At 33.6% G+C, this 20,436-nt stretch overlaps 3 protein-coding genes across 4 annotated transcripts; all 3 read right to left on the reverse strand.

Moving 5' to 3' along the window:
• Nucleotides 1-4,849, reverse strand: LOC123890300. Of its 2 annotated transcripts, none has more exons than XM_045939881.1 (12): nt 4,166-4,849; nt 3,812-3,918; nt 3,540-3,694; nt 3,326-3,441; nt 3,023-3,131; nt 2,876-2,915; nt 2,689-2,778; nt 2,490-2,589; nt 2,236-2,375; nt 1,869-1,971; nt 774-1,651; nt 1-561 (listed from the first exon to the last, which is right to left on the reverse strand). In XM_045939881.1, exons 3-12 carry the CDS (start codon nt 3,682-3,684, stop codon nt 312-314), a joined length of 1,971 nt encoding a protein of 656 aa, XP_045795837.1. In that variant the 5' UTR covers nt 3,685-3,694; nt 3,812-3,918; nt 4,166-4,849; the 3' UTR covers nt 1-311. The 2 variants fall into 2 exon arrangements, with proteins under 2 accessions (XP_045795837.1, XP_045795836.1); XM_045939880.1 differs by having other exon boundaries at nt 3,812-3,850; nt 4,166-4,402.
• A 2,065-nt stretch (nt 4,850-6,914) lies between these two features.
• Nucleotides 6,915-9,322, reverse strand: LOC123890302 (dihydroneopterin aldolase 1-like). Its single transcript, XM_045939883.1, has 3 exons — nt 9,233-9,322; nt 8,726-8,918; nt 6,915-7,264 (listed from the first exon to the last, which is right to left on the reverse strand). Exons 2-3 carry the CDS (start codon nt 8,905-8,907, stop codon nt 7,063-7,065), a joined length of 384 nt encoding a protein of 127 aa, XP_045795839.1. The 5' UTR covers nt 8,908-8,918; nt 9,233-9,322; the 3' UTR covers nt 6,915-7,062.
• A 1,874-nt stretch (nt 9,323-11,196) lies between these two features.
• On the reverse strand, nt 11,197-19,863 carry LOC123890303 (ubiquitin carboxyl-terminal hydrolase 8-like). The gene is made up of 13 exons (XM_045939884.1): nt 19,519-19,863; nt 19,111-19,314; nt 17,080-17,221; nt 16,693-16,752; nt 16,516-16,611; nt 15,905-16,252; nt 15,680-15,820; nt 15,358-15,528; nt 14,645-14,902; nt 14,340-14,488; nt 12,683-13,258; nt 12,167-12,440; nt 11,197-11,677 (listed from the first exon to the last, which is right to left on the reverse strand). The coding sequence occupies exons 1-13, from the start codon at nt 19,806-19,808 to the stop codon at nt 11,570-11,572; spliced, it is 2,817 nt and encodes a 938-aa protein (XP_045795840.1). The 5' UTR covers nt 19,809-19,863; the 3' UTR covers nt 11,197-11,569.
• Between the last annotated feature and the right edge of the window lie 573 nt (nt 19,864-20,436).

The raw sequence follows: 20,436 nt of genomic DNA on the forward strand, positions 1-20,436 counted from the left end.
TTAGGTAAGATAAAACAACAAAAAATTACTATATTTTTTAAAGAAAATAACAAAATATGATAGAAGGGATGTTTTTTCTGATTTCTCTGTAAAGGCTCTTATCTCAGTGTCTCATCTACTGCCGCCCACAACCCCCCCAGAAATTAATGCATGGAAAGCTCAGGAAAACCCCAAATAAGGGACAACACTAGTCCAACATATATGTCCATTATATCAGTGATCCACTCTTAGGATATATCAAATATGTACTAATTTGGGCTTCCTTGGGTTGCAAGTTTGCAAAATACTTGTAATTACCTAATTTTCTTCAGCTAATGCATAAAACAACAGTATCTATAATTTTTCTTCTTGCTTAACTGTTTTGGTACATTTGAAGAGATACCTTGAGTAATAAGGTTGTTTATTTTTTTCTGCCTGCTTGATTTTATTGGTTCATCTGAAGACAAATCTTGTCTTGTATATGAATCAACCTGGCTTACTTCAATGAGATTCTGATTTGGGAAAGCCGGTACTACTTTCTTAAAATTGACTTCCTTTATATTAGGATCTGTTTCTGTATGCCTGAATGAACCAAAAGGAAATAAAAATGTCAAGCAAATATATTGTAATAAACTAAATTTTGTGATTCAATTGGCTTATAAATTTTGTTCCTCTAAATAACCAATTGAGAATCTCACGTTGGATAGCGATATAGCCTAAACATTGATTATAAATGGAAAACAACCCTCGTCTTATAAGCTGGTTTTGTGAGGCGGGGTTTGACTTAGACGCACCTGAAGTTTTGAATTTCATAGAGGTCGTCTGAATTTTCCCGTGGTATATTGTTGCTTGGTTCTTCGACACTGACATCATTTTTCACAGGTGGTTGAAAAAGTTTTGCAGAATGTGGATCAAATTCACCACCTTTTTCTTTGCTGATGGTCGCTTCATTAGCAAAGCTAAAAGAGAATCTGCGCGAATGAAATCCATATTTCCTAACCGATGAAATAGCCCTTTCTAATGTTTCTAAAGCCTGCCTTACATTTGAGCTGATATTTACACTACTCTTTCTCTTCAGTACATTTTTTGTATCATCATGCTCAATTGAAATTCCATTTTCTTTATTGACATCTTTTTCAATTTGTACAATGTCTTCAATATTTGCTTCTACAATCTCTTCACTATTTGCGTCGACAATCTCATAATTCTTATTACCCTTTACTACAATAGATGTATCACCTTCCTCATCTGAAATGCCATTTACTTTCTTTACATCCTTTTCAATTTCTACCATCTCTTCAATATTTTCCTCTACAATCTCTTCACTATCCGCATCGACAATCTCACAATTCATATTTCCCTTTAGTGCAATAGATGTATCACCTTCCTCAATTGGAATGTCATGCACTATGGTTACATCCTCCTTACTTTTTACAACATCTTCACTGCTTGCATCATTATTTGCATTTTGGTTGCTTTTGTCCTCCCGAGACATATCGATCGCCCGATCTTGTTCTTCAGCAGGAAGAATGCTTGCAACTTGCTTAAGCTCTTTCTCATCCATAGCATTTGATTCATAGGTACTGTATAGAGCTTCGCGAATTCTAACATACAACAAATCTGTCAAGGCCTTGCTGAATTCTTTGTTGCCGTTCATCTTAGAAGCCACAGCCTATAACAATATCAAGACTGGTTAATGTCAGAAGTTGATAAAAAAACAACATACAAAATAACAATGCAAAGGATTAATTTTTTTTTTGATACAAATGCAAAGGATGTTTTAGTACATAAGACTTATCCTCATTCTTTGCAATAAGGAAGAAAGAACATAAGTCGATGATTTGGATATATAATTTTTGAAAGAAGCATTTCTGAACAGAATGTGCAACCTTCTGAAAAAGTCTGAAACCACTGCCAATGATTTGCCTTGCAATGAAATTTATAAGCGATGGAGGCATAAAATCAATCTTTATATCCAAATTCGCTATTGCCCTACAAATTTTGACAAAAATTAATCATAATACATAATACTCATCATAATTTTTTTATAGTACAAAAGTGTTACCTATAGGGAAAGTAGCCTATTTGCAAAATCTATGACAAAACTATGTATTCGAAGGAGTTAAAGAACGGAGGTTCAAATTTGACGATGGAGAAAATTCTAACATAGCTATATACTAACATTTTCTGATCAACAAATAATATGAAATTCATTCAAGCTACTACTAATTACTTGAAAACTCGCTTAAAACTCACCGGATATAACTTCTTTCAGATGTCACCTTTTGCATAACAATACCTCCCAACACATCAATTCTCACAGCACCCTTTGCTTCAGGAATCACATCATTTTTTAAACCATCGATAGTCTCATTAATTTTCTCTAACTCAGTGACCTGAAAGAGAATCGAGCACAAATTTCTTAAAACATAAAGATAGTTCAGAATTAACCTTCTTTAGAAAAAAGGAAGAAAAAAAAGTAACAAAGAAAAAATGGTTGAGGTGAATACCGTTTTCAAAAGAACAACTATCAAGTCATCTTGAAAGTACTCAAACACATAATAATGCACTATAGCTTCCCTTGTAGACAGTGGCCATGGAGGCTTCATCCTTTCTTACAAAATATGGGAAAATATAAGCATTCAAAAGTGAACTTGGTATGTGACATTAAAATGTGATATTTTTTCAGTTGATGCATGCAAGACAAACCTTACTAGTGCTATCTGTTCTCCAGTTTGGACCTTCTGCAAACAATCAGACGCGGTAACTTTGAAAGTTGGAACAGTAAACTGAGGCCACCTGAGAAATGAAAATTATGATAAATGACAGTAGTGTTCAATGTCATGTTATTGTGAGACAGATATGTAGAAAATTGAAAGCACATAATGATTCTCACCATTTCTCATAAAGGGGTGACTCCCATGTGAGGCATAAAGCTGCAATCAACAAAATTAAAGAACATGTCAAAATCTATAATATGGTCTTTTTTGTTAAAAAATATAAGGGTGATGCTAAAAAAAAAGACAGATTTAATGTGACTAACAAACATCAACAGGTGCATCTACATAGCCTTCAATCATCATTGTATGATAGGGAGTTCCCTCTGGTCCTTCGCGATACATAACACGAAACTCCTCATTATCTTGTTTTAACTGTTGATTTGAAAGAAGATAAATTATAAAAAGTGCTTTGAAAGTTTAATTGAAAAATTCATATATATACTGCAGAAAGCAAAATTATACATCAGAACATAATTCTTATACAAGATTGCATTAGTCCATTGAATTCTTAAAGAATGTTAAACCAATGAAGCAAATGGTCTAAAACTATAGAGTATATAGCCTACTTTCCAATCGGCGTGCGATGTACTAGATCCTCCGTTTTCATCTGCAGAAACACTTCTCATCATATCAAGACAGTTTGATAACTCAGCAGTCTTAATTTCTAGTTTCTCCTCGTATCCTGCAAAAAAAAAGGCGATAAACTCAAGTACTAACAGAAACATATATTTCTTTCAAAACAAGCTAAAAGAAAATTAAAGAATGCTATAATTTAATTACCTTCCAATTCCATCTTTGATTGCGAAGAACGACAGAATTGACTTTCGACAAGCGATTTAAGTTTCTGATCATTTGTAAGATCAAATGAGGTAAGAGTCTTATCCAACCTTTTCCTATACTGCACAATATTTTTCCTGTTCTCCATCTTTGTGTCTCTAAAAAAAGAAGGATGAAGAGTATTACATCAGAAAGTAAAAACCATACCATATACAATCATTTATATGATTTGAATATATAATATATTTTCCAAAATCATAGAAGAAAAATAGTACCTGTCACTTGTCAGCTACTTAATTGGCCTCAAAAGGTTTCTGCTCACACCATAAATTTCAAAAAAATTCAGCCACTTGTGAACAGAACTTGGACAGAGAGAGGACACCTAATTAGAGGACATTAAATTTAATGAAACCACATGACCAAAACCAAACTCATGAAATTCATATATTCATATTCATATCACAGTTTTAAAATAGCTTGTGATACTACATGAAGAAAAAAATACTTACTAATGACAGGTGGCAGAATTTAACAGAACCGTTAGTAGTTACAATAATATATATATATCCTTATATACAATCCAAATAAAATTAAATAGTATATAGAATTTTCCTGAAAAGGGTACTTACATAAATGAATGAAGGTTTGAACTTTGAAAAGAGCAGCTGAGGAGTGATTTACAAGAAGTCAAGAAGTAATAAATATTAAAAGAAAGAAAGTTGCAGCAAACCAAGAAGGCAGATCTAATAAAGTGTTGAAAGAAGAGATACAGTCACATGATGTGGAGGAGGATACAATGATCAATATTGGAAATACCAAAATCAAACTATTCATAATATTATTATAGTTTGATATTATTAAAATAATTAAATAAGCACACTAGTACTATTTAGTCAAAAATAAATAAAGGGTATGGAAATGGAAGGATACGTGTGTGTGTCTACAACTAGGAAGGGGTCAAAGCTTTTAATCTAGTGGGACCAATGGACCATGCATTATGCATACCAGAATATGCAATATATATACAGGTAAGTGAGTATTAATAATGTGGTAGGGATACGTTCATATTAATGCATATGAATCATATGATATGATGAAATGGTAATAAAGGGTAAGTTATGTTAGGTAGGTAGTTAGGAAAAAGCAAAAAGATGTGGTATATTATTAGGTAATGTAATGTATGAGAAAAGATGAAATGAATGTTGATGGTGTTTTCTCTGTTTCTTTCTCAGTTTAGACAAAGGTCATGAACAATGCATGAACATGTGTTTTTTTTCTTTTCATAGATAGTAATCATTCATTCATTCATTCATGAGTACACTTTGTTTTGTTCTTTCCTCCATAGGCAATGTTCTCATCAAATGATGTTAACTTTGGTGGAGCCCTTTATTAGTTAATTGTTTGATTTTTTTTTTTTCTTCCGGTGAGTGTAAGACATTTGTTAGGGACATTGCATCTAATATGCAAGGATCATGGTTTGAATTATGATATTCCCAATTTTCAAACTTATTCACCTTAAAAGGTATAATTCTAGTCACTAAAATGTTCGACAAAAAAAATTGTTGGAAACCATCCTAGTTTATTGACCACACCTAAAGTAACCTAAATTGGATGGTCACAAATTATGTATATGTGGTCAATTTTTTTTTTTTGGTAAATTAAGATATTTTCTGTGCGCAACTATCCCTTAAATAAACTGGGGTTGAATTCAAGATCAAATAGTTAAGCGACTCAAGTATTGTGTCACATATTGTTAGTTGTGGTTTAATGGTTACAAACTTAAATTGTTTTGACCACTAAAATTGGTCGAATATGATTTTCATCATTCAATTTAATGTCGTGACAATTAGATAGTCAAAATCATGAATTGGTAAAAAAAATAAATTAAAATGGTGATTGAAATTGTGCAATTAAAAGTCTTAATGTCTTGATAATTTTAATTTATAATTATGTCCACACACAAGTATTGCTCTGTTAGCTGTGTGCACTGTGTAGGTACCTCACTTGTAAAAAGCTTTATCTTATACCCTTAAGTGGGACCTCTAACCCCACATTTTTTTGTTAATCCCCATTTTGGCCTTTTGAATTTTCATAAATCTCTATCTTTTCTTTATTTCTCTTTCTCATGGTCAAATTTATTGCACAATAGTTTACAGTATTGCTTATGGAAAGGTGTTTGTTTTTGTAAAAAGAAAGATCACAATTATATGTAATGCAACCAACTATCACTAGAGGTAGTAGCAACAGTTGAAATAATAGTCCATCTTCGATGAAATCTGCGATTCGTCATGGTTTGAGAATAATGATGCCCCAGAAGATTGAGCTTATAGCAGAGGAGTTTACTCTTGCTGAGCTTAAGCAGCTACCAACAATTTTTCACTACTAAAAACAAGATTGGTACCGGAAGCTTTGGTGTTGTGTATAGAGGAAAATTAACCGGTGGTCATGAGATAGCAATTAAGAGAGGTGAAATAGGTTCGAAGATTATAAAATTTCAAGAGAAGGAGATTGCATTGAGTCTGAACTAGCCTTCTTGACGCGTCTACGCCACACACTTGATTGGACTAGTTTGTGTCTACGAGTACATGAAGAATGGTTCATTGCACAATCATTTGCATGATAAGAACAATGTGAAAAAAGGTAGCAGTGCGTTGAATTCATGGAAAATGAGGATAAAATTTGATTTTGGATTATCATTGATGAGTCCAAAATCTGACAGTGGTTACAAACCAACAAAAAAATTGGTTGTATTGAAGAGTAGAGGATTTGATTGGATTTTTGTCTGAATCAAGGACTAATGTGACAGTGTCTTACATTTCCAGAAACTAAAATAGTCTCTACCAAAAGAGACTGAAATCGCTAAACAAGAAAAGCAAAGAGGATATTTGCTTCAGGCTATACCAGAGACAAGGATGAAGATTTATTGGTGATTGCATATGGCTTTTTGAATGTTGATAATAGAGCAAGAATGTTTCTTGGATGCTAATCTGAGAAGAAATGGTCAGTGAGTAAGCTTGTGGTCTCATCTGATCAGTGGGGTTTCCTCAGTTCTGTTTAACTTCAGGTAAAGAATACCATAACTTGTTTTGACAGCCGAACATTCGACATAATCAAAGCTAGTACTCACGTTGGTACATACAAAACTTGTTTTGAGTTCAAACTTATGAAATGGAAAAACATTAAAAACTGAGGCTAAATAAGAACGTGCTTTTCATTACAAACTTTGAGGACTATGACACTGAAGAAGGAAAGAAAGAATTACAGATGAACAATTTCTTAAGCAATGATAATCATAAAAACTTAACTCTGATGCTCTTCGGCCGTTCAAAAATAACAGTATCTCACTGCATTATTGTGTTCCTTGGTGTCCTAATTATCTGCTTATAGTTTCATCTTTTAATTTTATTAGCAAAACTTGTAAGAGATAGAGATAAAACTGATGGTAAGCTCGGATCAGAGAAATGTTATTATTGTATCAAACAAATTGGAATACATAAAAAAACCTGCAGTATTAAATAAGAAAGTTTTATTCTGTCAAATCGCTTCTGCATCTCACAATCTCAACGCCTAAGTACTCAAGCGGACCCGGAATCGCCACATGAGGCTTTCCAACTTTCACACGAACAGCAGATATCTCTTTGTGACTTGTCAAAGTAGCGATTGCAATTTTTTGCGCCACTGACTCCAGAAGATTTTGAGGTGGTCCTTCAATAACTTCCTTAGCTATACTGCATCATCAAATTTAATTAAATTTCATCAACCAAGTGTGTATGTTTAGTTTAACATTGAAAAGTTCTGCAAACATGTTTTCCACAAAGAATTAGACTTCTTTTGAGAACAAAGACTATGTTTGGTGATCATAAAGTGTTGTCATATGAGTGTGTATGTATAAACTATTTTTATAACAAAGATAAAATAAAGTCAAACAGTTTTCAAATAAGCTATAAGTTGTTTTCATAAGCTATCTTTGAGAGTTTATTGAAATAAGCTTAATTATAGACATATCGTAAGCTATTTCCATAAGCTCTCTTGAATAGTTTCACCAAAGTATATAAAATCAAATAAATCAATCCAAATAGGCCCAAAGTATGTTGACAATGTTAAACCAAATTAAGCACAAATTATTCAGAAATACAATTCAAAATAATAGTGGTGTACCGATGTTAGACACAATAGGCAATTTTTATTAGTTGGATACTACTAAAAGGCTAGTTATATATCAAACTTAGTCGGATACAACTAAAATAATTTGTGCTTAATTTGAAGGTTCCTAATTTGAATGCCTAGTAAATTATTTTTGCATTCCTTCTGTTTTTGATAAGTTTGATATATATAATAGCCTTTTAGCAGTATCCAACTACGGTTGAAGAATTTCATTTTTATTACTAGCTGAGCTGAATTAATTCTAGTCACATATTCTATGCAATTTTTGGTACATATTCCATTATTCAATAACTAGTTTGTAAAATAATGGGAATTGAACAACTGATACAGTGTCCACTACTTCATTTATTGGAGTTTTGTTAAATAGAATTATGTATTTGTATGGCATGACTAGGAATAACACCAAAACACAAGGAACCTTCTCCCAATACCCCATCTTTCTTTTGAAATTATCATCATTTTATAATGTAACCTTCAATAGAAACTTTCCTAGCATTGGATGCTTACAATAAGATATATGTCTGAAACTTTTTAAGACTATACATTTTCTTACTGGATTAGTGCTTTACTTTGCTGTCATGCTTTTAATTCCTTCCCCCTCCTTGTCCAATTTACCTTCTTGAGCATGTTAACATTGGCTTTATTAATATAGTCACCAACTTCATGTTAAGTCATAAGTGGATTATGATAGTTTTGATTGTGATGTTAAGTGAATTATGTTAACAATAAAACTAACTACCAATTTGGCGTATACTAGATATCCTCTGCGCGCAACTGCAGAGACTAATCTCGAGTCTTGTGGGACCCAAATGGGCGGCAAACTCCACAAAAGAGTTTTAATGTTATTGCATGCCCAAGTCAGGTATTGAACCCACGGTCTTGGTTCACAAATACTAGCTCAACTAACAAATGTCCGTACTGTTAAGTCAGACACCTTCATCGGAGTTTGAACGCAAAAGCGTGTAAGTTTTAGTAGTGTTTGTGAATTGATCTAAAAAAAGAATAATAAAGTGGTGAATTTGTACCGATATATTTCAACGTAGCTAAAAGAGTGAGACAAATTATCAGATATTCCAGCTGGTTTGAGATCCAACCAAGCGTCAACATCTACAAAGAACTTCTGACCAAGCGTCCTTTCTTCCTTTAATACTCCGTGATAACCATAGAAACTTAATCCCTTCACAATCAATTTGTCTCTACCTTCCATTTCTTTGCTACCTACAATCAATATTCAATGATTATTATTATTATGAGCACTATCTTCAATGAGAACTTTCCACAAACACATTGTGAGCACTATCTTAACTCACCAAATTAACCAATTCAAAGCCAATTACTTTATTATCTAACACTGATTGGTACTAGAGTTAAAAATTGAAGAATTAAAAAAAAAAAAAAAACTAATTAGAGAAATGAAATTTATGAACCAAAACAAATTGAAAGAGAAATTGAACATTGTGTGGAGATTGTAAAGTGAAATTGAGAAAGGGATAATGTTGTTGTAGAAGACAAAGAGAGAAAGTAGTAGTTACCTGACTCACTCAGTTTTGATGAAGAAGAAGTAGCAGTGGAGGAGAGATTATATATTTGGTTGGAAGCGAGGGATTATTATCATTTTTATTTTTTTTATAAGATAAGGAATATAAAAAAACAAGATTAATATCTACTATTTTGTCCTCAGATGAGTCAAATCACATTTCATCAATCATGCTAACTATTTTATCATCAAATCACATATCATCAATCATGCTAATTATGTTATTAGAAAAATAAAAACGTGCTAATTATTATATCATTATGCTTGTTATTATTGATTCATAGAAGATATGGTTATCACTTATTGGGGATAGAGGTGGGAATAGGCTAGGCCGAGCTAGGCTTTGCCAAGCCTGAGCCTGGCCTGTCAAAAAATCGAAGGTCTGAGCCTGGCCTGTGGCCTATCATAGGCTTAAATTCTAGGCCTGAGTCTGGCCTTTTGAAAGTCTGATGTGGCCTGTTAGCCTGTTTAAAAGCCTATTTCATATGAACATATTTAAATAAATAATTATATTTATTTTGAAATATACTTATGAACTAATAAAATAATGTTCCATTTGATATTTTAGAGAATATGACTATATATGTCATCATATTTCAATTCTAGTTTATAATAATACATTTATATATGTTAAAAACTAATGTAGATTAATAAACTTAAATTACTTAAAAAGTTAATAGATTTATAATTTAATCATAGTATAAATTTTTATATATAAATAATAATCATAATAAAAATATTATTCATGTTAACTTAAATAGGCCGGCCTAGTAGGCCTCAAAGGCTTTTTTAATGGCCTGCGGCCTGGCCTTTTTAGCTAAATAGGCTTATAAAAAAGCATTGGCCTGCTCTATTTAAAGAAATAGGCTGGCCTGGCCTGAGCCTATGTAGGCTAGGCCTTAAGGCCATGTAGGCCGGCCTGGCCTGTTCCCACCTCTAATTGGGGAATATCTTTCATGCATATAACTCTGAATAAATAATATTTGGACACACTCATGTAAACTAACAAAATTAAATAAAAAGTATTTAGTCACATCATATATTGTAATTTTATTTTCTTTTAAATTTGTCTTGATTTTGTATTTGATTTTGTATTTAGATCATTTTGTATGTGCATTTACTCATGTAAACTAACTAAATATTTTTATTTGGGGTTGTGTCCAACCAAATGTGCCTCTTTGTTATCATCTCAACTTAAGTGGCTTCCAGCCGCTAAGTAAAGATGCAAATAAGTAAAGATGCAAATGATCTAGTCTCTAGACACAAGTATTTAGATACAAAATTTAAATACATACATAAATTAAAAATATTAAAATTAAATAAAAATAACCACATGAGTTAATATTACTTTAATCTTTTATCTCTTTAATTTTTTTTAATTTAATGTGAATATGACTAAGAGATACTTATTGGGTTTATCCCCATATAATATTAGTATTTCTCACACACGTGAGTCCAGCCTAAAAGGATATTTGTGGGTTTGTTTTGTTGGCACATTATTTAGGCACTCCATTTATAAGAAAAAGTAGCAAAATAAAAAATTAAATAATTTTTATGTGTATATACCAGATAATTTATATTTAGAGTTGTGTCCAACTATTTCTCAATTGAAAATAGGATTTGGTAAAAGATGTTTCTTAGTTGATTTAGACTGTGCTCTTATTTCTACTTCTATAACATTAGTATACTATATTCTAAGCCGTCTTAAAATCTTCAATGAAACTTAGCAGATGTTACTCGGTTAACGCCATCAAATGCTACAATTATCAGTTAGATATTGAAGCATAACGTTCGGTTAGATATATGTTTACACATTCTGGTACAAAATTGAAACTGAAAAGGTATACACATTCCTTAACGGACGATAGGAAAATATATATAGCGTTGCGCTGAATGAGTCAGGAAAACAACTCTAAGGCACTGTAAAAAATTGATCCAAGATCACCAAGAAGCATGAGATGAAACAAAGGCAAAAAAATGTGCAACTTTCCATGTATAGTTGGCTTGAAAAAACCCAAGACACTTCTGATCCAAAAAATTGGTTAAATAATTCCAGGATGCATATGTACATGTCGCCCAACAGATGTATACATCTGTCCTCCGACTTCAAAAAATTTAAGATCTACCTTCTTACCCTTAGCTTCTAAAAGCTGTACAATATTGAATCCTTCTATTTTCTCTTCACTAATCTTGATAAAATCAATCGGGAAACGCTTAACAACAATTTGAGGAAGTCAGACGCAACTGCATAGGCACATGATCTAAAAACCTTGAGCTTTCCATGTGTCGGTATGAATAATTACACAACTGAAACTAAGGTTTTCGTCTTCATCTAAACTTTCTTGTAGAAAAGAACATAAGCAGCAGAAGTCTTTATCATCTCCTCATCAGCAGGGGAAACCCTGTTATCATCAAACTCATACCATTTGTCATGGCCATACTGCAAGGAAATAAATACAGTTGGATAAGCATAATTAGAATGAAATTATGCATAAGAATAAATTAACCGTTGAAACATAATGGTGAATCAATTAGTGCAAAAGACAATATGTATATATATATATATATATATATATATATATATATATATATATTTCAGATTTTCTTTAAAAAAAAAAAAAAGCTAGTACTATCGTGAGTAACTTAATATAGTAAGTACTAAATCCTAATTATAAAATTATATGGAAATCCAGTGTGCTCCAAGTCTCTAACATCATCTGAAACAAACTTCTAAAGAAAAACAGGAAGTCATCTCTCTGGGTGTGTTCAAGTCTGCCGAAACTCTTGCTTCCTCCAAAGAAATTATTTAAATATATGAAATAAGCTAGTGGAATACTTTTTGGGTAAACAATAGTGCCTAAATAAAAAATGGAGAGAAAAATTAATTAGAATAGTTTACTAAAGTAAGAGACAACTGTGAAGTACTTACACGGACAAACGCTGTATAGTGACCTCCTCCTAATCCGCCATAGTGACAAATAATGGCATACAACATATAGCAGTTAGGAGATGGATAACTCCTGTGAGCGACATAAGTTGACAAATCCAGATCATTAATTGGGAAGTCAACGAAAGTTTCCAGCTTGTTCTTGAAGTATCGGTTGTACGAGAACCTCTTCAAATGAACAACAAGGATTTCAGGCAATCTCCAAAGGTCCAACTTTTTAGTTGCTTGCTGAGGTTTTTTGCAGGTAGGACAGTACCTTGTGAAAATCAAATTGAAATATCAAGCATCAGAAAGACTAATATATGCCTGACTTTTTAGAACATAAGTGACAGTACTCTTGATTAACATATAAAGCAACAACAATCAGAGCCTTTACCACTAGAATTTCACAATAAACATATAAAACATGATAAATTATATAGAAGATAAAATCTTCTCGGAAAATGAAAACATCCATAGATAAAAAAACAGAATTGATATTATTATATATCTACTAACCACATGTCTTCAGGCCCAAGAGGTTCCTCTCTCAAGAAGGCTTCCAGGCACTTGTAAATAGATACTGATTCTTGTGTTCTCTTGGTGAAGAATTGGGGCTTGGAAACCTCAGGCAATGAACCAAGCAGGTTTGTGTCATACTTTTTAAGCACCTCATCAGGCCATTCGACAAGTAGATACAGATGCTTTCTGGACAACATTGCGACAGGTAATGGTTCATCATTCGATGTTATCTTAATGTCACTTACTCTCCCAGAAAGCATTAGATAGAATTCAAAGTCAGTCCCCAAATATGTGTCATCCTCGGCTCCGCTGTTCGAGACTGCGTCACTTTCTATTGCTTCAGAGTTATTAGTTTCGCCTGATTCATCAACTTCATTTGGTTTTTTAGTATCATCATCAACAACACTGTCCTCCTTATCATATTCATCTATTGTTTCTTCCGTGTTTTGCATCAGAAATGGATTGATTAAATTCAGAAACCCCCTATGAACATCGCGTCCACAAGAAATACCAGACAGCCTTGTTGCAACTGGAATGCCAAACAATCTATTTTCAAACCTTTCCTTCCCGTAACTGTAATACATGACACAATAAATGTAGTTGTAATACATGATACAATAAATTTAGTGCACCAATAAAGAACATAAGATCAGCAAATTGAGAAACAACCAACAACAGATCAATTCCAAAATTAGGCTCATTTACCAAATACACACAATTGAAAAGTAACACCAAAATTGGTCTGCATATGAAGTTCAAAAATGGCAACCAACTATTGTAGAAGACCCAAACAATTACTTACATTTTAACCTGACTTGAATAAACCATTACAGTAGTTAGTTAGTTAATTGACTAGTTAGAAAGTATATCACATAAATAGGAGAAACAAGGATAGAGAGGAGTATTCAGATTTTGTTGACATTTTGTGAACAGAGTAATGGCTCTACTGTATAAGGGGAAACCCTTGGAGGAGAGTTTTCTCTCATTCTTTCATATTTTTTTAATAGAAGTATTCTTTCTATTCAATACAAATTATGGGTTCCTAACATATCCTTAGACTACAACATAGATTAATCGCAAAATTTAATGATGTTGCACGTGAGTAAGTAGAATCTAATGTTTCTTTAGGCTTTTATGGGAGTTAGAATAGGAAGGGAGGACTTCGGGGTAAGGAGGAGAATCTCTTACCATGTTCCGGAGATTTTTTGGAGAGATAAGGATACGGATTATGACAAATACTTTGTTTCAAGTATTATTAAAAAGAAAAAGGATGCTGGAATATTTTAAAGTCCACTCCCAATTCATTTTTGAGTCTCCTTAAATAAATCCCGTGCAAGGTAGGGGTATCCTCTCTTCTCCGACCCTTTCCTCTGCTATTTCCCCTCAGACCCCTCCCAACTACCAAACAACTTCTTAGGTTTAAATATTGGGGTAGCGAAAAATATAAAATCAATAGATAATCTAGGAGTATGTGCTCCCAATAATAGAGATCATCAAAAAATGCTATCAAAACATGATGTCTGCGGAGACTGGGTACTTCAGGTCAAGGGGCATGCAATAATTATTAGTGACAAATATATAGAGAAAGGTATTGTAGAAACAAAGTGAAGCTACTACAGTCTGCAGAGTACGACTAAGGCATAGAAAAGCTTACCTTTCCACCAAACGATCATGAGTGAAAAAAATCAAGATGCTATCTTCAGTATACTTCTGCACTCGGTAAGCGACAAGTGTGTCTTGATCTCTAATATCAGCTAATGGGTCAGATGCATCATATTCCCGAAAAATCTTACTCTTGTATATCTGTATATAATTCCATGAAATCTGACTTAAAATTAAAACAAGCACATAAAGGTGTTTGCATTACCCTAATGAATCGATGTTAACAGATTTCACATAATTCAATTAATTGGGGATAACTGACAATAATTCTATAAATGCATAACTGCTGCAAAATACCTCAGCCACCAAGAGGGTTTCATCATCTCTCAGAGAACAAACAGCAGTTAAGGCCCCAATAAGATGCTTAAGTGTTCCACATTCAGGCACTGTTACAGTAATTGCAGAAGGCAATGTGATCCCATCAGTACTCATGATTGTCACAGTCATGGTCCGTATCGTTGTAGAAGGTAATGGCAGAGATAGGTACATAAAAGGGTCAAAGGTGATAGAAACCTTCTTGCAAAAAGGGCAAATCAATGTCGACCGGAACTGACCCTGCACAACGGAATGAAAAAAAAAAATTACTTACAAACGTGAGAAGTGTTGGAACAAGAGGAAATATAGAATTGTTTTTTGCTTCCTAATTACAATATTGCCTTTTCCTTCAACAAAAACACTAAAAACGTGCTTTAAACATCACATGCAATGTGGTTGTCTACCATAATACCATTCAATAAAAAGTGAGCTCAATGGCAGCTAGTAGCCAACTCAACATAACAATAACTACTAGTACTTCAATACACCAATCCCTTCTTTCTTTAATAGTAATCTGGCATAACAGAAAAAAATAATCTCATTCTGGAATGTCTATTTGATTATTTCCATCAAAATCTTCTATGCATCACTGATACAAAAAGATTAGGGAGCACAGAATCCTAAGTGATATGTTAAAAAAAAACATGAGTACAGACTTCTTATAGATAATAAGAAAAAAAACTCAAAAGCCTTACTTGGCACAAATCAACTACTATTGAGTCATTGCGAGCAAGGTGATTTCGCCAATACTCTTCTGCCACTTCTCCATCAGGACGACCATCTGCATCCTTAACTTCATGATATGGCTTGCGTTTTACACGATTAAGGTCTTCGTGCAGTCCATCCAACAAAAAAGCAAGCAGTTCCTGCAAGCCAAAAACTTCAAGATTTTATAAGATTATTTCATCTCATGCCACAGTAACGGAAAATTCATCAATGAAAAGAGATGGACAGGGAAATAGCAATTGTTATATGTTTCAAAAAAATCAAAAGAAGTGGCAAGTTGAAGGTATTAACTTGAGAATCATGCTGCATATAACCACTAAACTGAGGAGCAAAGTTAGCTAGTTTCATCTTGAACATTCTTGGTACCACAGGTGATGCTCCAGGAACCCACAGCGTTCTAAGTAAATCTCCAAAAGCTAAAGCAAGTTCTCCCTAAAAAATTGAGTGTGTGAACTAATTTTTTTTAAAAATCATACTTAGAAATGACACAATAACATGAAGAAAAAAATCACATACATTCATTCCCAAGGGATTTTCATAATTTATCTCTTTACGGTAATCTCCAAGGAAAAAATCAACAAGCTTTGGGGTGTGAGCCAAACACTGAATGGCACTATTCATAAAACAGGTATTACCAAGATTATGTAATCCTGTCAATCCCAAAGATCGAACTGCTCTATAGCTACTGTCTTGAAAATAGTTGTTTGCTGTTACATAAGGGATAACATTCTCAGTGCTTCCATTCATCGTAACAGGGTCACCGTCAGAAGAACATTCCATCTGAGAGCTATCTGAAATCATCCCATTGCTCTGACTACCCCTCATTGAATCTGAAAGTCCGTGAACTTGTAACTCCAGAAGAACCTGCATAGACATGGAGATGCAACAGCCACAAAGTTATTAAAGGACCAAATAACTGATTTCAAGCATTCAATCTTCAGAACTAACAATAGATCTTAAAATCATATTTCTTAAAATTTAAAATTATAAGGTTTATGGAATAATTTCAATATTCCACCATAACTTGTCAAGCATCTAGTTCCCTGTGGAGCACCATAAACTTGAAATGTCTTTAACAAAGTTATATAAAAAGAAAACAAAGATGAAAAAGTTGAAACAGCAACTACCTCTTTTCCAAGTTGACCAAGAGAATCATTTGGCATCCTAGCATTGTCATTTACTAAAAGCTGGGTTGTCTGCCCAGAGAAGTCCCAAATATACAGCTGCATCATCCATAACATAGAATCATGCATAACCAAAGGAATATAGATAACATATAATCATTTAATAGTTAGTTGACTCACTGAGTTATATGCAGAATTGAAAATGTCACAAGCTTTCTTGTAGAAGTCAGACACATTTTCCTGTAATCATGCAATTTAGTATCAATTAATATAAAGCTAATTTAAATTAAACAGCGGAATATGCTAAAGAATGCCCTTAGGGCACTTGTTACGGAAGAAAATATAGAAATTTTGACTTAAAAAGTGAAGCATTCAACCTTTTTGAAGTTTAAAAATTGGCATTTCCAATGCAAAATTTCTATATTTTGCATGCTTAACTAGTGCCCTTAGGGCACTTGTTAGCATGACCCTTAAACAGAAAGTAGCTCACAAGCATTTTTCAAGAAAAATTATTAACCCTGGCCAAACACTATCCGGAAAAGAAAACAAACAAAAGTGTAATTGGACCTCTTGGCTTATCTTTGCTACAAGTGAACTGGTTTCCCATGAAACAACTATCCTAAGTTGCAAGGGGAACAAATCTGGCAAACCCTCTTCTGCATAGAAGATTCTCCCAAAATCCTTCACTGCATTATTAAAATCATTATACCTACAAGAAGAGTAAGATTAATCAAATTTTCACTCCTGTGAATTATATGTGATGGTAAGACCATCATTTATTTTCTAACATGAAATGAAACTGAATCTTGCATAAGATCTTTGTAATTTCTACTGTGTTAAAATCATTTATACCAGTAGGACACAGAACAATAAATCAATGACAATTTTCTATAAGGTAACAACTCTGGCACACTTCAAATTTGTTGGGTATAGATACCTCTTATATCTAAATATTATCAAAATAAAATCTATTTTTACATAATCGCCCATTCGAGAAAATTTTATAAATTTTAAAGAGTTGTCTTAAACTACTTTCACAAATAACCCCCAAAATCAATATAAAAAAATAAAAAACTAAACTAAATTAACCATGACGACACCATGACCCATGACTATGACGGTCAATACTAAGCCAAGAGAGATTGAAAAGGACAAAGATGATTCAAATAAGCAAGAGCAGATGAAGGTCAAGCAGTATCCGCCTAACATTTCAACTCCAAAAGTGGCTCCTATTACTAGTGTTGGACACACTGGTTGTGTTTGCAGGATCTCAAAGGAAAATTTAATGGTTAAGGCACAGCATGGGGACACATATTTGGACCTTCTTGATGGAAGACTGCTTCCCAGATCCGCAGCTGCAATAGGAGCACAGCATTCACGGGCAATACAGCAGTTGGAAGACAACCTGGTGCAGTTCTACCTCGCAACGTCAAGCCTAGGATCTAGTTCTTCTTTGATCGTGCACAGAACAAAGTGGTGTTAAACAAGGGCGTGCAAACCAAGTAGACTGCTCCTAAAAATCAAGGCATGATTTTTCCTATCTCCTAAAACAACATTTATTTATTTTTTATAATGATGATGAGGGCCTAAGCCCAAAAAAGAAAAAAAGATTACACAAAGATCATTCTAAGGGGTAGATATCCCCAGACAATCTTCACCATATAGCTCACTAAGTTGATCCGGACAAACATCATATGTCAGGATCCCATGATCAAGAGAACAGCCAATATTAGCCAAAGCATCAGCACCCTTGTTCACCTCTCTATAAATATGTGTAACTTCAACTTCCCAAACCATCTCTAGTAATCGCCAAATCTGTCTCACCACAGTACTCCCCATCAAACTATTCAGCCTCTTCTTTTTAATCACTTGCACCACAGCTTGAGAATCTAAATTCATCTCCACCTTACTAAATCCCAGTCAACGAGCATACCTCAATCCTTCTAGCGCTCCCCACAACTCAGCCACAAAAGCGCTACACATTCCTTACACACTTAGCAAAGCCCTCCTATCCACTCTCCTTGACTGCCACAAATTACTCCACTGCAGCCATACATATGGTTTTCTTTGCATGCACCATCAGTATTTTGTTTGACAAACTCAGCTTATAAAAGAATTAGAATTATTATCTCAAATTTAAGTCTACACTTGATCATCCATCTATGCATAACCATGTAAAAGAATAGAACCACTTAATATCGAATTGTAAACAATTAATTATCTCATAATGATGATACATAAATCATCTGGTTGCATAAATTTCATTCAAAATACAAATGCCATAAAAAAGGCACCCCTATTGACACCAGGTACATCACTTAAATGCAACCCAGATAGACGCTCACAAAGAGGTTGGCACCTCAAAACACACAATGAACTTCTTTATTACTCTACAACCATCGACAATTATTTATAAACTCTTTATCATCTCTAGGGCACAATTTGTAACACAAGAAAAAATAACCAAAGGTCATAAACTCAATGCATCATAAACTCCTAAGAATACCTAAAATTTTTGCTTAATTTCAATATCAATATAACAGTACCTAAAAGTTACAAACCTCAGAACCTGTTGAAAAAGAAAAAATCGTCACTAACCGTTTGAGAGCACGCAACCAAAGTCCTTCAGGAACCAAAGCATAATGACGACCTGAAACACCTACCTCCAAACTCTTAATCTTCTCACGATCCTCTTCCTTCTTCAGATTAAGCAAAATTTCAGACTCAGAATCAAAATTCGAACAAACTGTATACAAAACACCTTCCGCACGATCACCTTCACCTTCTGCATCAATCCACCACCTTCACTCCAAAAACCAAAACAGGAAAAAAATTCAATCCAATTCTAATGCAAGTAAAAAACAAACAAAACCTAATCACGCCACGTTTTTTCAAATTTCAAAGCAATAGCGAGAAAATCGCACAGCAAAAAAAAAACTAAAAAATAAATAAAATAAAATTGAAGCATAGAATTTAATTTCAGAGTAATGATAGCCGGTACGGTACCTATAGGGAAGCAAGTAAACCTTCTCAACGGAGAAATCGCGGTAATCTTGTTGAAGTAAGCGACGGTTAGGACGAAGAGAGTAAGAGGAATCGAAGTCATCGTCGAAGTAATCGACGTTATCGGAGAAGAGATTGTTGTCCATGGAGAAGAAAGGTAGGGTTTGGGAGAAGATGAAACGAGTAAGGGAGTTGCAGAGATGATGGAGAGTAGAGAGAGAAAGAAGAGAGAGAAAACGGGTCGGTTTGATGAACAAGGAAGACAAACGGAGCTTTTCCGTTAATCGGGTCATAACGCTTCCTTCTTGGGTCAAAACACACACCGTTTTAAAACGCACAACAACTCTTAATTGCTCATTATTTTATTTTCCACTTGTCCACTTATAGGTGAAATTTTTTACCCACTAGACTATTTCATCCGTCACAAAATAAATGACATTTTTTTGACTTAGTATAATATGCATATGATCTCTCTCTTTTGACCTTATTTTTCTACTAATATATACATGCAAACATTATTAATAATGCATAACTAAATGCTTGAAAAAAAAAATGCATAACTAAAGATATTAATTATTTGGCTAAATTGCAGTTTTGAACCCCCACGTTTCATAATTGTGCGATTTTGGCCCCCCACGTTTCAAATGTGCGATTTTGGCCCCCACGTTTCATAATTGTGCGATTTTGGCCCCCCACGTTTCAAATGTGCGATTTTTGTCCCCACGTTTGCCCCTTTTTGCATTTCTTGGTCCCCGTTGACTATTTTGACCAAAAAATTGATGACATGGAATATTTTTTACATGTGTCTTAATTGTATTGGCCAACCAAAATTTATTATTATTTTTTTTAAAAAAATAATCAAGGAAAGGTCACGTGATTTTTTTTTTTGGGGGTTAATTTTTTTTTTCCGGCGATGTCCTT

Source organism: Trifolium pratense, linkage group LG6 (genome assembly GCF_020283565.1).
Source record: "Trifolium pratense cultivar HEN17-A07 linkage group LG6, ARS_RC_1.1, whole genome shotgun sequence".
In the NCBI taxonomy this organism is placed as follows: Eukaryota; Viridiplantae; Streptophyta; class Magnoliopsida; order Fabales; family Fabaceae; genus Trifolium; species Trifolium pratense.